General features: G+C 36.4%; 1 protein-coding gene across 4 annotated transcripts in view; it reads right to left on the bottom strand.

Annotated features, from left to right (window-relative positions):
- Positions 1-18,608, bottom strand: part of KYNU (kynureninase) — a 103,991-nt gene extending 85,383 nt beyond the window's left edge. For 2 of the 4 annotated variants that reach the window (XM_067027506.1, XM_067027505.1), the window contains exons 1-3: positions 18,465-18,606; positions 16,202-16,279; positions 11,631-11,812 (exon numbers count right to left, since the gene is read on the bottom strand). In XM_067027506.1, the coding sequence (XP_066883607.1) occupies positions 11,631-11,812; positions 16,202-16,248 (229 nt within the window). In that variant the 5' untranslated portion in view covers positions 16,249-16,279; positions 18,465-18,606. Of the gene's footprint in view, positions 1-11,630; positions 11,813-16,201; positions 16,280-18,464 lie in introns of all 4 variants that reach the window. The other 2 variants (XM_067027503.1, XM_067027504.1) reach the window with 2 other exon arrangements.
- Between the last annotated feature and the right edge of the window lie 450 nt (positions 18,609-19,058).

The following is a 19,058-nucleotide window of genomic DNA, read 5'->3' as shown; positions in this document are numbered from 1 at the left end:
AAGAAAACAATAGCAAAGATCATTAAAACTAAAAGCTGGTTCTTTGAGAAGATAAACATTGATAAACCATCAGTCAGACTCTTCAATAAAAAGAGGGAGAGGACTCAAATCAATAAAATTAGAAATGAAAAAGGAGAAATCACAACTGACACTGCAGAAATACAAAGGATTATAAGCGATTACTACAACTAACTCTATGCCAATAAAATGGATAAGCTGGAAGAAATGGACAAATTCTTAGGAAAGTATAACCTTCCAACACTGAACAAGGAAGAAATAGAAGATATGAACAGACCAATAACAAGTAATGAAATTGAAACTGTGATTTTAAATGTTCCAACAAACAAAAGTCTAGGACCAGACAGCTTCACAGGTGAACTCTATCAAACATTTAGAGAAAAGCCAACACCCATACTTCTCAAACTCTTACAAAAATTTGCAGAGGAGGGAACACTCACAACCTCATTCTATGAGGCCACCATCACCAGGATAACAAAACCAGACAAAGATACTACAGAAAGGAAACTACAGACCAATATCACTGATGAATATAGATGCAAAAATCCTCAACAAAATACTAGGAAACAGAATCCAACAACACATTAAAAGGATCAGACACCATGATCAAGTGGGAGTTATCCCAGGGATGCAAGGATTCTTCAATATATGCAAATCAATCAATGTGATACACCATTTTAACAAAGTGAAGAATAAAAACCATATGATCATCTCAATAGATGCAGAAAAAGCTTTTGACAAAATTCAACACCAATGTATGATAAAAACTCTCCAGAAAATGGGCATAGAGAAAACCTACCTCAACATAATAAAGGCCATATACGAAAAACATATAGCAAACATCATTCTCAATGGTGAGAAACTCAAAGCATTTCCTCTAAGATGAGGAATGAGAAAAGGATGTCCACTCTCACCACTGTTATTCAACATAGTTTTGGAAGTCCTAGCCATGGCAGTCAGGGAAGAAAAAGAAATAAAAGGAATACAAATTGGAAAAGAAGAAGTAATAAAACTGTCAGTTTGCAGATAACATGATACAATAAATAGAGAATCCTAAAAATGCCACCAGAAAACTACTAGAGATAATCAATGAATTTGGTAAAGTTGCGGGATACAAAATTAATGCACAGAAATCTCTTGCATTCCTATACACTAATGATGAAATATCTGAAAGAGAAATTAAGGAAACACTCCCATTTACCATTGCAACAAAAAGAATCAAATACCTAGGAATAAACCTACCTAGGGAGACAAAAGACCTGTATGCAGAAAAGAATAAGACACTGATGAAAGAAATTAAAGATGATACCAACAGATGGAGAGATATACCATGTTCTTGGATTGGAAGAATCAATATTGTGAAAATGACTATACTACCCGAAGCAATCTATATATTCAATGAAATCCCTATCAAATTACCAATGGCATTTTTTACGGAACTAGAACAAGAAATTTTAAAATTTGTATGGAGATACAAAAGACCCCAAATAGCTAAAACAGTCTTGAGGGAAAACAGTGGAGCGGGAGGAATCAGACTCCCTGACTGCAGACTATACTACAAAGCTACAGTAATCAAGACAACATAGTACTGGCACAAAAACAGAAACACAGATCAATGGAACAAGATAGAAAGACCAGAGATAAACCCACGCACCTATGGTCAACTAATCTATGACAAAGAAGGCCAGAATATACAATGGAGAAAAGACAGTCTCTTCAATAAGTGATGCTGGGAAAACTGGACAGCTACATGTAAAAGAATGAAATCAGAACACTCCCTAATACCACACACAAAAATAAACTCAAAATGGATTAGAGACCTAAATGTAAGACTGGACACTAAAACTCTTAGAGGAAAACATAGGAAGAACATTCTTTGACATAAATCACGGCAAGATCATTTTTGGTCCATCTCATAGAGTAATGGAAATAAAAACAAAAATAAACAAATGGGACCTGATGAAACTTAAAAGCTTTTGCAAAGCAAAGGAAACTACAAACAAGATGAAAAGACAACCCTCAGAATGTGAGAAAATAGTTGCAAATGAATCAATGGACAAAGGATTAATCTCCAAACTATATAAACAGCTCATGCAGCTCAATATTTAAAAAAACAAACAATGCAGTCCCAAAATGAGCAGAAGACCTAAATAGACATTTCTCCAAAGAAGACATACAGATGACCAAGAAGCACATGAAAAGCTGTTCAACATCACTAATTATTAGAGAAATGCAAATCAAAACTACAATGAGGTATCACCTCACACCAGTTAGAATGGGCATCATCAGAAAATCTACAAACAACAAATGCTGGAGAGGGTGTGGAGAAAAGGGAACCCTCTTGCACTGTTGGTGGGAATGTAAATTGATATAGCCACTATGGAGAACAGCATCAAGGTTCCTTAAAAAACTAAAAATAGAATTACCATATAACCCAGCAATCCCACTACTGGGCATATACCCAGAGAAAACCATAATTCAAAAAGACACATGCACCCCAATGTTCATTGCTGCACTCTTTACAATAGCCAGGTCATGGAAGCAACCTAAATGCCCATCAACGTATGAATGGATAAAGAAGTTGTGGTACATATATGCAATGGAATATTACTCAGCCTTAAAAAGGAACAAAATTGGGTCATTTGTAGAGATGTGGATGAATCTAGAGACTCATACAGAGTGAAGTAAGTCAGAAAGAGAAAAACATGTATCGTATATTAATGCATATATGTGGAACCTAGAAAAATGGTATAGATGAAGCAGTTTGCAGGACAGAAATAGAGACACAGATGTAGAGAATAAACATTTGTACACAAGGGGGGAATGCAGTGGTGGGTGGGGGTGAGATGAATTGGGCGATTGGGATTGACGTGTATACACTGATGTGTATAAAATGGATGACTAATAAGAACCTGCTGTATAAAGAAATAAATTAAATTAAATTAAAAAGAAGAAATTATGAGTGAGAACTTCTGCAGTTGCAGTAAAAGCAGTTCTAAGTGGGAAGTTTATAGTGATACAGGCCTTCTTCAAGAAATAAGAAAAATCTCAAATAACCTAAACTACCACCTAAAATAGTTAAAAAAAGAAGAATAAACAAAGCCCAAAGTCAGCAAAAGAAAGGAAATAATAAAGACCAGAGAGGAAATAAATAAAATACTGATCAAAAAAAAAAAAAAAAATAGAGAAGATCAATGAAACCTAGAGATTGTTCTTCGAAAAGCTAAACAAAATTGATAAATCTTTAGCGAGGCTTACCAAGAAGAAAAGAGAGAAGACCCAAATAAAGGAAATTAGAAATTAAAGAGGATATATAACAACAAATACCACAGAGATACAAAAACTCATGAGAAGAGTATGAACAGTTATATGCCAACAAATTGGACAACTAGAAGAAGAAATGGACTAATTTCTAGAAACATACAACCTGCCAAGACTGAATCAAGAATAAATAGACAACTTGAAGAGACAGATCACTATTAATGAAATTGCATTTGTAATAAAAAACAAAACAAACAAACAAAAACTCCCAGTAAAGAAAAGTCCAGGGCCGGATGGCTTCACAAGGGAATTCTATCAAACATATAAAGAAGAACTAATACTCATCCTTCTCAAACTATTTCAAAAAACGGAACACCCCCAAATTCATTCTATGAGGCCACAATAACCCCGATATAAAAACGAAACAAAACCACTACAAAAAAAGAAAATTACAGGCCAATATCTTTGGTGACTATAGATGCAAAAGCCCTCAAAAAAATATTAGCAAACTGAATCCAGCAATATATAAAAAGGATCATACACCATGACCAAGTTGGATTTATTCCATGGTCACAGGGATGGTTCAGCACTTACAAATCAATTAGTGTGATGCAACACATTAACAATACGAAGGATAAAAATCACCTGATCATCTTACTAGATGCAGCAAAAACTTTTGACAAAATTCAACATCCATTCATAATAAAAACTCTCATCATAGTGGATATAGAGGACCATATCTCAACATAGTAAAGGCCATTTATGACAGACCCATGGCCAACCTCATACTCAATAATGAGAAGGTGAAAGCCTTTCCTCTGAATTCAGGAACAAGAAAAAGATGTCCATTCTCACCACTTCTATTAAAAATAGTATTGAAAAATTCTAGCCACAGCAATCTGACATGAAAAAGAAAGAAATGGCAATCAAATTAGAAAGGAAAAGAGAAAATTGTCACTATTTGTGGATGACATGATACTCTATGTATTCTTTGTGTGTTCCCTGAGTGTTTGGAGTTGTTCTGCATTTGTACTAAGAGAAGCTCCTTGGTTAGGATGTCCATTATTTGCTAGACCTCAGGGTCAGTCATGACTTATTGGTTCTCATCTTTAAATTGTTAGTTGTCATGTCAGTTGTTCTTGATTGTCACACCGATCATTGCTGATAATTATCTCCTGCTTCCTATAGCTTGAGTCGGAGTCTAGAGTCTTCTGGAATAAATCCATGAGAATGGATGGGCTCCAGGTTAGAACTTCTTTCCTATTCATTCAGTGCCAGTGGTCTGACTGTTACACAACTTCGACATCTTGTGGGATCTATTGGGCAGCTTGTTTAATATTTCCATGTTCATGGCCTGGGGAGAGCTCCCTTTCTGAAAACTTTCATTGCATTTATTCTTTCTTCCAAAGTCAAGTCAGGTTTGACCTAAACCAGTCATTCTTGTTCTTCAGGATACTTTCTGTCTGTTTACAATTTTTTAGCTTATTGAGGATTCAGTGTTCTGCCAGAATATGTATTTAGAAATGATGCATTCATATTACTTTTCTTTGAAGTAGGAGATGCCAATTTGGGCATAAGCTTTTATAATTTCTCAGTAGTCCTCTTGCATATCTCCCCATTGTTCTCCAAATATCCCCTTTTTATAAGTCATATTGTATTAAGTCCCATCTTATTGAGTTCATTTTAATCTGATTACATCTACACACTGCATCTCCAAATAAGGTTACTTTCTGTGGTACTAGTGGTTAGGACATTTAAATTTTTAGGGGACACAATTCAACCTATAACATCCTGCTTAAAGGTTCACTTGACTTCAAATGGTCTAAGAACTCAAGAATTTCAGCTTTCTACAAACAGGCCTCACCTCATTTGTCTAGAAGTCTCAACTCTTGACAAAGGTTGTGCTATGATTGCTCTAGAGTTCATGATTCTGGAAATTCATTTGTTTGCTTCTTAGTAATTTCAATGCATCAAAAATGTCCATCACTCTGGACCTTATTTGCTTATTCTTTCAGTTCATTTATATGTTTTCAAACCTAACTCAGGAAGCAGTTTCATTTTTGCTTCTTAAATATGAATCAAAATTTCAACATCACTTCAGATTCAAAGGTTTTCCCCATCCCCAGCTCTGGGTTGATCTAATTCAGAAAATTATAGTTTGGAACAGAGGAATATGTCTATTGTAGTTTGTTCTTCTTGTTCCTCACTGCTACTGCTTTTAATTCCTTCAATGAAGTGAAAAAATAAAGATAAGAAAACTGTAATCTGGCTTTAGTGCCTTTATATTAGTAGATCTTTCCTTTATGGGTTATGTTTTGGTACTTTTTTCTTTAGCAATCCCTCCTCATTAGAGACTTCCCACATCCAGTTGCCTAAAGTAGTGAATGCACACTTCTGCTGATGTCTTTTGATCCTATCCATTACCACTGCCTGCCACCTCTTACAGTATATTTCTAGACCCTTTCTGCTGTAGTTAAAATAACCCAATGAGTAGCCCTCTCAGGTCAGGTGCTTTTGGAGTGATTTAAATTCTGCTACATTTCACTAGGTTCAGGTAACTGAAAGGAAACATACCCCCTTAATATATTAATTATTGTCATGCTAATGAAGCTATTTTAAATTTTGAGTTGTAAGTATTTTAGAGTCTTTGAGTAGAGTTTTATGTCTTCAACATATATAAATTTCCTACTCTAATGCTTTCCACAAAAAGAGCACTCAGTGTGTTTGGAGCATCCAACTAATATTATCAAAGTTGTCCAAACATGATCCTAATTGCAAATATGTTGTTAGATACCAGTACCAGATATTCTTCTGTTTTTGAAAGAGATAATCATTTTAAAATTATAAATATATGGGTATAATACTTTTTAAACTAGTTATAATAATCTATTCATGAAATGTTAATTTTTTTTAAATAATATATACCCTCATGATCTTTATATATTTCATTTGAATTTATGTACTAGTCTATCACATCAGGAGCTTTAAAAAAATATGGTGCCTGGGTTTGACTCAAAGATTACAATTTAATTGGTCTGGGGAATTCCCAGTGGTCCAGTGGTTAAGACTCCACGTGTCTACTGCAGAGGGCATGGGTTCAGTCCCTAGTTGGGGAACTAAGATCCTTCAAGCTGCGTGCTGCGGCCAAAAAAAAATTGGTCTGGTGTGAGATGTAGGTATAGCCATGTTATTAAAATGTGTCTAACTAATTCCTTATATACTTATTTCAGAAGGTCTGGGACTAATCTTCTTATTCAAAACAAAACAAAATAAAGCAAAACAAAAGCAAAACAAAAGCATGAGGCTTCCAAGTGAAACAGGGTAGTCATCATCAGTTAGATCCATTAAATGATAACTTGCTTAATGAATAATAAGCTGTAATCTGCCTTCACTGATTATGCTGGCTGTCGTTGTTTTTTACAAACACTTGCATATCCTCTAAGCAGCATGTAACCTAAACAATAAGATATTTGCCCAAGTCGTTTTTTTCAGAAACTTGGAGTCAACTCAGTCCAGTTTGAGCTCAAACCAGTTAAGACTGGTTGAGACCACTGACCACCGGGCATGTGCCAGCATCTGAGGGTGAGCTTTTGACATCAGGCCAAAAAGTCCACCCTCAGAACATCTGAGGTCACCATTTTGTGAACATGTGTCCCATGAAGAAGCATGTAGCTCAGTTGTGCTGCCACAGAATAACAATTACCTCACCTTTTTCTTATCTCCAGTCACCTTTTTCCACAACCCCCATGCCCCAGACTACCCTGCTTCTTTATCCCATAAATATCTAAAGCCCTTCACCTCCAGGGAGGGGGATTTGAGATTTGTTTTCCTGTCTCCTTGCTTGACTGCCTTATGAATAACCCTTTTCTTGCTGCAAATCTCGGCATCTCAGTGTTTGTCTTGCTGCAGACGAACCTGGTTCGGTAATGCAAGCATAAAAATGATATTTTCCACTCAGTCTTCCTTTCAGAGAGATGGGGTCATGGCATGGTGGGTAGGTGGATATGTAATAAGCCTACTTCTGGGAACCTTCTTCAACGGAGAGCACACACTCACTCTTCTTTGACCCTACCTGCTCCTACTGCTTGAAACACAGTTACCAACTTCTTGGACTCTGAGGTGAAGGTGGCAAAGGGCAGAGCAACAAGAAAAAAAACAAAAAACAAAAAAATACCTGGGTTCTCTTTAAATAAACAGTTTCCAAATAAGTTACTTAAGTAACTAGTTACCACTAGTTACTTAAATCAGAAAGTCTGGCTCACGCTATGTTTCTCCTACTTAGTTTATTCAATGGCTAATGATTCAGGCTTATTCAATGAGTCTTCCAAATATTTCTTGAGTCTCTTCCCTTTTTTCCCCTCCAATGCATTTACTTGGATTTTCACAATCCCTTTTGGATTTCTGCAAAGATATTCTAAATCATTTCTTTAATTCTATTTTCACCCTCTTCAGTATGATTCTACACTATTGGTGAAATGATATCTATAACATGAATATACTATTTTGTTGTCACAAGCTTATTTTTCACAGCTATGTATAAACTCAGCATAAATTTCAAACACTACAACATATTAATAGTTAAATATTTTCCAATTATTTAGTTTATTGCCAGTTACCCACACCCACCTATTTTCTATTTATGCTATTATAGCGATTACCCTCTTATCCTATTTACCCTATTGTATATATACTATTTACTGTTTACCCACACCCACCTATTTACATAGTATCTTTTGATCATGTCTGTAACTTTGCTTTCTCTTGCTTGTGTCTTTGCACATGCTCTTCCCTCTGAGGGATAAGATCTTACTGGCTGCCTCCCCCACTAGGGTCTGCCTAGATGACACCCACTCAGACATAGAGAAATCAGACAGTCCCTACTCTCAGGGAGCAGATACAGTAATACAAAAGAAAAGAGAAGGATACAAATAAGTCTACTAAATTACAGAATACAACTGCCATGAGAAGTTCAAAATGTCTAGAAAATTTAGCTTTTAAGTAAGAGATACTCCATTGTTTTTCTTATGGATATTATTTCAGTCATTATTAAAATCACAGTCATAAATAGATGTCTTGTATAGCTGGATAAAGCCTTTATTTAACACAGCATTAGCTATCATTAAATAAAGGATTCTAGTTTATGTTGAAAAGCACACTTTCCTTTATTTCGTTTACTGATACCTCATACTTGTCCCTGTCTTCTGAGACTAACAGTAGTTGAACTGAAGAAGCTCTGTTACGTTATATAGAATCCCTGGATACAAACTCAAGCATGATAGTTTTCTATGTCAGTTTTATCTAACCAAGGCTAAATATCATGGAGTCAGAATAATAGTAGATCTTGTTTGGATAGCTTAAATTTAACTTACTAAAGATGGTTGGCAGGGCAAACTTAAACAGCCACCAGGCTTATCTTCACCTCTGCATCCTTAAGGCTCACTTTCACACTTTATTCTTATCTCTGCTCAGGTGTCATCAGTGTTTCCTTCCCAGACCACCCTGAGTAAAATGACACTCCTCCCACCCTCCCTGCCCTTAGAACACTACCAGATAGAGTACACATTACATTGTTTGTAATTTTGTTTATTATCTGTCTCCTCATACTTGAATAAAAGTTCAGGAAAATGACAACTTTGCTTTTTAGTTCACTGATAAACTGTTTTGAGAATAATGTTTTGAACAGATTAAGTGCTTAATAAATATTTGTTGAAAGGATGAACCTTCAGAGAGTAAGGAACTCCTAGAGTGAGAATAATGAGAATAGAAGTTAATTAATCCAACTATCTATGACACTGTCCGAAGAGACCAAGTACGGATGACTGGGCTCTCCTCAGAGTCTCTGATTTAGTAATTCTGGGGTGGTACCCAAGAAATTGATAGTTCTGGTAAATTCCCTGGTGATCCTCCTGAGCTGGTCAGGAGACCACACACTTTGACAATAACTAATTTAGAAAAACTCTTGGGGTTAATGAAGTAAATTTTTGTATCATTCAAAACTGTATTTTTTTAACAAATGAATTGTTTAAATTTTTATTGAATCAATTCATCTTCTTTCCCCTTATATTTCTTTAAGAATCAGCAATAACTTGACCAAGATTGTGATTTTTTAAGTTATTTTCTATTTATACAAATGTGATACCTATAATCAAGATACTAGAATCAACTCTTAAGTATAATGAAGTGATTATATGTACATTACTATCTTTATCTGGGTTCTGATTAAATTATCTCAAAGCTTAGTAGAAGAGTCCTGTGTTGATCTGGTATTAAAATCAGACCACAGTGCCTCCCAGGACATACCCTGTGAGTTTTGTTAGTTGTTTATACTACAAATCCATTGAGCTGGGAATGGGAGAGTTGGATTAGAAAGTAAGTTTCAAGGCATGAGGGGGAATGTGTAAAGGTAACTAATAAATATTTGTTGAATGTAAGTGACTCAACATGAGGATGAGAGTTATGTTAGTTAATGAGGCTTAAGTTCAGTAACAGAAAAAGTGATAAATTCAAAATAGCATTTTAACTTTCTGTGTACCCACTCATTTCAATAGGTTTTATACCTGAAAATCCAGAGTTGGGTCCTATGTCAAATCCCTAATGGTAGTACATAGAAGAAAGACATCTTAAGAAAAGAAAGACAGAAAGAAATCAAACCCTAATGTATCACCTCCAGTGTTGAGGAAGTAGCCATTGTTCATAGGTGGATGTCTAGATGTGGCCATTAGCTAGCATTATTTCCCAAGAAATCTTGGCCCAGGCTGCAGCTACGATGTACCACTGGCCATTTTCCCTCCTCAGTTCTTCCTTTTCTCTGATACCATCATCTGCACTCACTGGAAAGGTGTTGTTAGTGTATTTATTTGCTTACTTTGTTGTGTGTTTTTCTTATCACTCATGAAAAGGAATAAAATAATTTTTTTTAAATCATGGGGAAATTACAGCTTTCAATAAATGGCATAATGTTCTAGAGCCTTGATTCCCAATTTATAGTTTTGTTGTGTGCTGAGAAGGCAATCTTAAACTCTGTGGCACTCCAGGGTTCTGCTGTCATGACTGAACTAGGGGCTCATCAAAGCCCCAGGCAGCCCAGAGGCTGGAGAACGCACAGGGGCAGGGTCACCAGAGCTAACTTGCCTTAAGTGGGTCCTGGGAATTTTTGAGGACTTCTACACTGTGTTCTGTATGTTACGAGGCCCCTTCCTTCCCATCACTGATGGAATATTCCTAGATTTAATTTCATCATATTTCACACATTAATATTTCTTTTTATCCCTTAAGTTTCAAATCAAAATGCCCTTGCATTTTAGATTCCAGAAAGACATAGAAGATTTTTTCCTGTGATCCCAGATCACTTCACTTACAACCCCATTTTATCTGGTCTCATCAATGTCTTCCTCAATTGACAGTAAGCTACTTTAAATCAGATACTAGGCTTCCTTTTATTTTACACTTCCATAATTTTACAAGGTGCCATCCTGTGTTACATAATAAAATATAAGCCAAATATGACAGTTGTGTGACCCAATCTCATCTTAAAATCATATTAGCTAATGCTTTTGGATTATGAGTATCCAAAATTGTACCTGCCACAGTTAATCTGAAGAAAAAAGGAAATTAGACTGAATTATTAAATATGTGAAACCCATTTTGGTGGATCAGTTCTATTCAACTTGTAAACTTTTTCATCAATGGAAAGTGGAGCTGAGCCAAATATGAAAAATTGTTTCATTTTTTTAACGTGTGCTACCTATTTTTTTAGAACAGAACATCCTCCAAAACAAGAACAAAGTCAGTTTACTGTATTAATTTTTTGAAATGCAATATGCATTTCTTAGGCATTGATTTTATTTATTTAATTATTTTTTGTAAGTCATACATGCCACAACACACAAAGACGGCTACTTATGTAACATCCTTCCTAATATATCCAATCCCCAAATAATATTCTCTCCTAGACAAATACGTTATCATGAACTAGGTGCCACAAAACAAGAGGTATTCTAATACTGTATTGAAAAAGAATTGTTTTGAGCTCTGAGTGCTTAAGAGAACAAGTAAATGCATCTGCTATAATTTTCAATCAGTAACTCTATTGTTCAAAGAACTAGATGACAATATAAGAACCTTGTAAGTATTTTCTTCAGAAGAGGAGAGGAAACATATAGAATCTGAGACTAAGGTAGGCTGACATGTTGAATTAATACCACCAGGAGCCTGCTGTTTTGCAGACACAATTGCAATGGCTCTATTATGTAACAGAACAATGATTTTCAAAGATTTATGATGAACACATGCAGTAGCAGATATGTTAATAAATTGATTAAGAAAAGTAAAACCCTTTCCAGTATTCTTACTTGGAGGCAGATCCTGCATTTTGGGAATATAAAAACACTCCCTGAAATGCCTCAGCTTATCTTCCTCATCGAGGCGGAGGGCAACCCGCTCATCTGTTGGGTGACATCTAAGTTCAGATGCGATGCGTTGGACTGTGTCAGCTGGTAACTCAAGAGGTGAAGGTTCCATTATAAGTTCTCCTCTAAAAATTGATTTGAAAAAAATTAAAAATAATCTACCCACCATCATTTTTTTGGTAGAAAATTAGCTTTTAGGTAAAACACCTTTTATTTTAACTAAACTTCTCATCTTCCCAACCTCACGAATAATATAATTAACAATCAGCGTTAAACTCCATGCCTGAGTTTTTCTCATGCACATAATAATGAAAATTATAGTAACTTAGGGATGCTGAAAGGACTGAATTAGGTAATGGTGCTCAAGACAAAGTAAGCTCTCAATAAGTGTTAGCTCTTTACATTTTTATTTTCTGAGAAGTGGTCCAAATTAATGATATTCAAACATATATAATGTCAGCACTTTTTCCTTTAGGTGTCTCACTAGGAGGTAACAATAAAGACGCTTTTGTGAAAAGTATAGAAGAGCAGTGCCCCAACTAGCTTATCCTCCTCCCTACCCCACATCCACTCTCCCATCCCCAATGATTCTTGGATCATAGTTTTAGAAATATGAACATATATACAGTAGAACCTTAACAAATTCTTTATTGTGAATAAAAACAATATCGATGAAAAAGTATTGAAACTCCTTAAATAATGTTAGTAATTTTTGCTATATGAAGACCAAAGAGATCTACCTGCTGCTGCTAATGAGAAACTTCTCTCTCACAGTCATACTGTGAGAGGTCATACTGCGGTACGCGGGCCTCTCACTGTTGTGGCCTCTCCCGTTGCGGAGCACAGGCTCCAGACGCGCAGGCTCAGCGGCCATGGCTCACGGGCCCAGCCGCTCCGCGGCATGTGGGATCTTCCCAGACCGGGGCGCGAACCCGTGTCCCCTGCATCGGCAGGTGGACTCTCAATCACTGTGCTACCAGGGAAGCCCCGTACAGAGCATCTTTGAACAAAGCAGGACCCTGTGGTGTTTCTTGAAACCACATCCTGCTTCCTTTCGTCATCATCTAACACTTACCACCTTTTTGGAAAGAAAACTTAAATTTCGGAAAGGGATAAATGACAATGGAGATTTATATTTATATTTATTTTGTATTTATTTTTTTATATTTGTATTTGTTTCCCGAAGTTTTAGTTTTTTGAAATTGAGCAAGAATAGGAGAGGCTTCCTGTTTAAGATGACAGTGCAGGAATATACTGAACTCACTTGACCCCGCAGACACACTGAGTCTACAACTACATATGAAGCAGTTTCCTCTGAAGAAACCTAAAGGGTGGCTGAGCATCAACTACACATCAGGAGAACGAGGAGAAAACCACACTGAAGTGAGTAGAAGAGGCTAGGACACAATCTAGCCTAACACCCTCTTGCCTGTGTGGTGACCCACAATCTGGAGGGAATCAAAACCTGGAGCTTCTCCCTGAGAAGCAAAGGGTTCAGACACCACATCAGATACCTCATGTTTTAAGACATGCATTTAAGAGACAAGCCCCCAAAACAGAAAATTTGGAAAGTCAATAGGGCTGGAGTCCCAAGACTCACAAAAGAGTAGGGACCTGAGTAATAGCTCTTAATGAGCTTATGTGCTCAGACTCACCTGTCCCAGGGGCTGGCTCAGAGGCAGCTGATTGTGCTTAGACTTACAGTCAAGGAGTCTCACCTACTTATATTAAAACTCCGGCCTGAGGGGTGGGCATATAATTTAACACACACATCTAAGAACGTGTTGGAACACTCTCTGGGGACAGAGACTGGTGGGTGTCAAGAAATTTGCTCAGGCTAGCTTTACTTACATACTTGTACTATTGTCAACACCACATATACAGTCTTCCATTTATTTACTCTTTCAATAAATATTTATTGAGCAACTGCAGTGTAGCTCCAAAAACTAGTAGAACAGCAGTATCTAAGAGAGTATATAAATAGTGACTTGTTGAGTTCACTTTTTAGTGGAAGAAGGGAAACATAATTAAATAAAATAATGTAACTTCAGATAGTTTCAAGAGCTATGAGTAGAGAGAGCAGAGAATGGGATAGAGAGTCATTGGGGCATGGAACTGCTACCTTAGAGGGGTGGGTCAAGTGCATCTCTCTGAGGCAGGGATATAGGAGCATTTCTGAATCATGTTATAAAGTTAGGCCTGTGAAGATCTGGACCTGGAGGAAGATGACAGAAAGTGCAAAGGTCCTGAGGTGGAGATGGGTTTGGGCTGTTCAACTAATGCAGTCATGGAATCAAGGAGAAGGGAAGACTATAAGGTAAGAGAAGCAGAGGCAAAAGTTTATCATAAAGAACTTTGAAAGCCAGAAGGGAGTTTGGCTATTTTTCTGTTTAATGGGAACTCACTGTAGGGTCTTGAGTAGGAGAGTGATATGATGTTACTTTACATTAAATAAAAGTCATTTTTTCTGCTTTCTGATGAATTATAAGAGTGAAAAAAAGAGAGGCAAATTAAGGCTACTTTAGTAGTTCCGGAAAAAAATGATAGACTAAATGTGGTGAGGAGAAAAGTAGAAATGTGTGGATTTATGACATATTTTGGAGAAAAAAGTAGATAAATTATCTCTGGTGAGAACAAGAAAGGGAGGGACTTTTAGCTTTGGGATATGAGCAAATATGTTCAAAGTGGTGAAATGAGAAATATCTAGAAAAGAAAAATTTTGAGGAGGAAAATCAGAGTTCTGTTTAGGACATGTTAAGTTTGAGGTGAGTATTAAACATGCAGGTAGAAATATAAAGCTGGGGATTGAATGTTTGAGTCTGTAGCTCATGAGAAAATTGCATCACAAGATAGAAGTTTGATATTTTTCAACTCATAAACTGTACATAAAGTCTAGAACTCTTAGGGACCAACTGAAACTAACAGAGATGAGGTTCTAGAATCTCAGTTCAGTCATCTTTCTTCTACCCCTCACTCTCTCCTCCCACCCCAACCAACACACACAGTGTTAAGCAATTAAGAGTTGTATATCTGAGTATTTTACAATAGACATACTTCCTGTATTCTGTACTTAAATTCTCCTGCTTATTTATTTGACCTCTTCCTTTCTCAATTGCCAATTTTCTCCCCTGATGAGCCATTCTTTATATTCCCCGATAAGGTTACTGAGCTTTATCTGAGTATGTTTTTTAGCTTTTTTTTTAGTTAATAGTTTCCAGTTGCTCCAATTCATGCTTTTGTACGAGTGTCAAAGCTTTTGATATTGACATTGATGGTTCTTTTAATACATGACCAAGCTAAATTATTTGTCCGCTTCATGAAATTTTCTATCTCTGTGATTTTTCTGTCCCTTTGCCTAAAATGTTATACTATCCCTTTTACATATTCAGATCCTAGTCACCCTTCAAGCCCTAGCTCAAATACTGTTGTTTTTCATGAGGCTTGTCATGTTATCTGAGCTAAAAGTAGTCTTTTTTTCTGGACACCTATAAAACCTATGAGCACACCTCTTATGATTATATATTCTGCTAGGTACTATAGTTATTTAGATACATATGTGTATGGGAAAAACCAAACATGCTTGCCATGCCTACAAACTTGATTTTATCTGGGTCTCTACCTATAGTTTTCTGATGAAGCAACCTGCCTTTTAAATAGCAATGACTGTGTCTCCACTGCTTGACATTATCAATCGCCTGGTCACAGTAAGTAGATCAGACCTTTGCTGGACACTCGACCCACTAAAGACAATGCACTGTTTTGTCAATGGTCTGTGAATGCCTTGCTCTAAAAGCTCTAGCTCAACACTCATGATGGTGTTTAGCTGAACATATAATCCAATTCTTCCAAGAATCTGAGCTGTGAGATATAGCTATTTATTCAGTTAGAAACAGAAGCAAAAATTTTAAAGAGTCAAAGAGAGGAGCAATAAAATGGTAGGGTCTAGAAGGAGTATTGTCATGAGTGACTCATTTTTCAGACTCAGACCAAATCACTGATTGTTAAAACATGAAGTGATTCCAACAGCAAGTAAGAATCACTTAGTTACATGATGGCAAGAGATAAAACAGCTATGCCTCCTGAAAAGGTGACAAGACAAGCCAGTTAGGAGAGTCATTGAATCTTTTTGTGCAATAAACTATGTACAAGGCCTGGGAGGCTGCCTGCTTGACTGTTCCAAGAATCCCATGAGCTGTTTTTCTGTCTATCAAGTGTGTCTTTACTATAAACCCATTACTTATGGTAGCTTGATTGAGTTGCTATTGAACTGTATTCTACCTGGGCGCCTGAATCTTGTTTAATTTATCTTTGTAGCCAACCCATTCCTGAGCAGTGCCTTTCAGATAGTGTCCCCCCCGCCCCCAGATGGCAATTGAATAAGATTCACAAAATGGCTTGGTGAATTATTTGACAGGATTAATGACTGTTACTAGAGGAATACCCTCCTCATTCCAACCACAGAGGAAATAATTAAAGGAACATTTTCAATGGGATTCAGAATCAAGAGAGCTTGCCTTATATTTGAGACTTCCTTTGGAGAGTCAGCACTTTCAGAGTTCATCAGGATTGACTCTAAACTCTAACTGGGTTATCTAAATCAAAACACAAATTAATTTTCTACCATCATATTAGCAATAAAATTCAACTTCATTAAAAAAAAATATTTGTATTAATTCATTAGCCTCTTTATATTTGTTTCTTGTTTAATCCCTGTAACAATTCTGAGGGATCAGAGTCATTTTCCCCTATTTTGAGACCAAACTCTGGAACCAATAGAGTAGAAACGAAAATGAAAGAGAAGGATAATAGAGCTCACAATTTGGGCCTGCACTTGCTTGAGGAGCCGAGTCAAATTGTGCTTGTCTTTGACAGGGCATGTGGGTGGAATGTGCAGAGAATTCCTGACCCAAGAGTTGAACCTCTCAGTTCTTTTCCTTCCAATCTTGTTTCCTGATTTTCCTTTCAATGTTTCTTTGGTTCATTCCCTTTCTCTCCCTTTATTTCTTTTTTCAGCCCTGTACTCAGTATGCAAAGCACCACAGGGTATAAATCCATCTACTCTTTTTAATCCTTTCAGTCCCAGCCAGGTAAAGGTTAAAGTGCTGGTCCTACTTCTGGGCCTGTCATAGCCCACTTGTCAAAACCTCACCTGCACTGACAGTAAGATACCTGCTGGTGAAATAGTCTCTCCAGAAGAGCAAACTGGGTGCCACCCTGCCAACAGGCACAGCTCCCGACAGAAGTAAATAAAATCCTCAGTGCCCATGATAACACAGTGCCCTCACTCCAAGAAAGCAATTTATTAACTCATAACAATTCCTGCTAAATTCTGCACTCACTCTGCCATGAATACAATTAGTGCTTAATAAACTGTAAATTTATGCCTTGTTTAGGTTTACCATTTGCAGGTAAATTGACGTACTCTGATATTGAAATAAAGAAATTCAACGCAAGTTTAAAAAAATTCCAAATTTTATACTTCATGTATTTAGTGTTAATTTTATTTTAAAAGTGGACATGTACACATATGGTCTTTAGGCAAGTCACCTAACATTTCTCTGCTGCAATGTTATATAAAACTATCTTAAATTCTACTTCAGAAGATCATGGTTAGGATCAAATAAAATTATTTAAGTAAATTCCTTTCTAAAGAGATAAAAGATAGTCTCATAATATATTTTCATATTAATACCTTGTGATGGAAATTGCCATTTTACTGTCAATTTAGCTTTTGAAATTTTGTAAATTGTGTTTTCCATTTTATTTAGACAGCTAAAACTTTAAAGCTGAAAATCTTATAATCATAAAAACTTTTTAATGGAATTATGGAATTTAGGATCTCCTAGTTGCCCACAGGTCTAAGGTTAAATAGTTAAGTAAATGACAATGAGTACCCAGTAGTTAATCTTTACACAGTTTCAGGTTTCATGCCTGAAATGAGCAAATTATTCACTTGAGTCCAAAGATTAGAACCTGGTAAAGCAAATTATGTAGAAAGTGTGTAGCTTTTCATTGAGAAAGAAAGTATTACGTAATATATGTGCATAGAACAGTGTCCTTTAAATATATCATTGTTTGAGGAATGAGTGACATCACTGACATAGCTGCATACTTCATATCTAAGCTTATATGAATTATATGCTGAATTTCACATTAATAAGTTCAATGCATTTGCTCCCATATTACTACCTAAAAAACACCCCTCCGTCCTCAAAGTAAAAGCAGGAAAGAAAAAAGAAACTCTTTTAGCTATATAGAAAAAATGTGTATCAACCTTCCATTCTTAGGCAAACATTTCACAGAGTGAAAGAGGAAGAAACCTTACTCAAGAAATAGACATTTTCACTTCTCTAAACAAAAATTGAATATGGCTAACAGCACCAAAGACAACTAGAGTTACGAAAACAAAGGACCTAAAGCTTATTTAATAATCTGAATTTTGATCAAATCTTAACATTTAAACTCAAGTACCAAGATTAACTTATTCAACTCTATCTTTTAGTAGATGAATTGCAGTATACTATTGACATCAATTCTTTTTTTTTACTATATTGGTAAAAATCTCTTCATTTAACTCGCAATTTTAAAGGTGAGAACACTTTTAGGGTGTTGCACCGTTTTTATGAAAATAATTTGGGGAGAAAAAGAGAAGAAACTGGCAGAAGAAACCTCTAAAGCATTATGACAAGAATTCTAACAGAGAGAATATCCCTTTAGAAAAATCACTGAATGTATATTTGTGTACAGAGTTATATATATCAGTGTCTCAGGGCTTACCAGCTAGGGTTCCAATGGGGTCCACAGCTCCCGGTTTCAACAAAAAAACAACCTCTCAAGAGTTCCTTACAAATTCATAGAGCAGACTTCTGGGTGAGAAATTGAAAGCACTTCTGCTCAGACTCCACCCTTCGGGGAATCTGTGAGCTAGCTTTAGTTCTTCCCACTCTGCGTATGCTGACTGTCGATCTCCAATCACTGACAAGCATCTAAACAAAATGCTCCTCCTGCTCTGTATTTCAAACACTAGGGGCTCTGCTTAGGGCAGCTCCCTAAGGAGCTCTGACCTTTACACTTAGGTGAACGCTTCTTTGTCCTCCAACTAAGACCTTTGAGAATGGGAGCTACATCCTACAATAATCCTATAGAGTAAATAGATCATCCTCATTTTTGTGTGAAATGAACCAATGAGTTTGTCCAGGAACTAAATCCCCACATTTGCATTCCTTCCTTGCTTTGGGCTATGGAATACACCACTAAGGACTTGGAGAAGAGTTCTTTCCCAACTCTGGGAGATAAGGAAAACTTAGATTTTGAGGCAGTACCCCACTGTCAAAAGCATTGTGAGTTTCTAGTCTGAAGGTAGAGTTTGAT

The sequence above is a fragment of the Kogia breviceps genome, chromosome 2, assembly GCF_026419965.1.
Source record: "Kogia breviceps isolate mKogBre1 chromosome 2, mKogBre1 haplotype 1, whole genome shotgun sequence".
In the NCBI taxonomy this organism is placed as follows: Eukaryota; Metazoa; Chordata; class Mammalia; order Artiodactyla; family Physeteridae; genus Kogia; species Kogia breviceps.
Note: the sequence above shows the minus strand (reverse complement) of the source record. Positions and strands in the feature narration are given on the sequence as shown.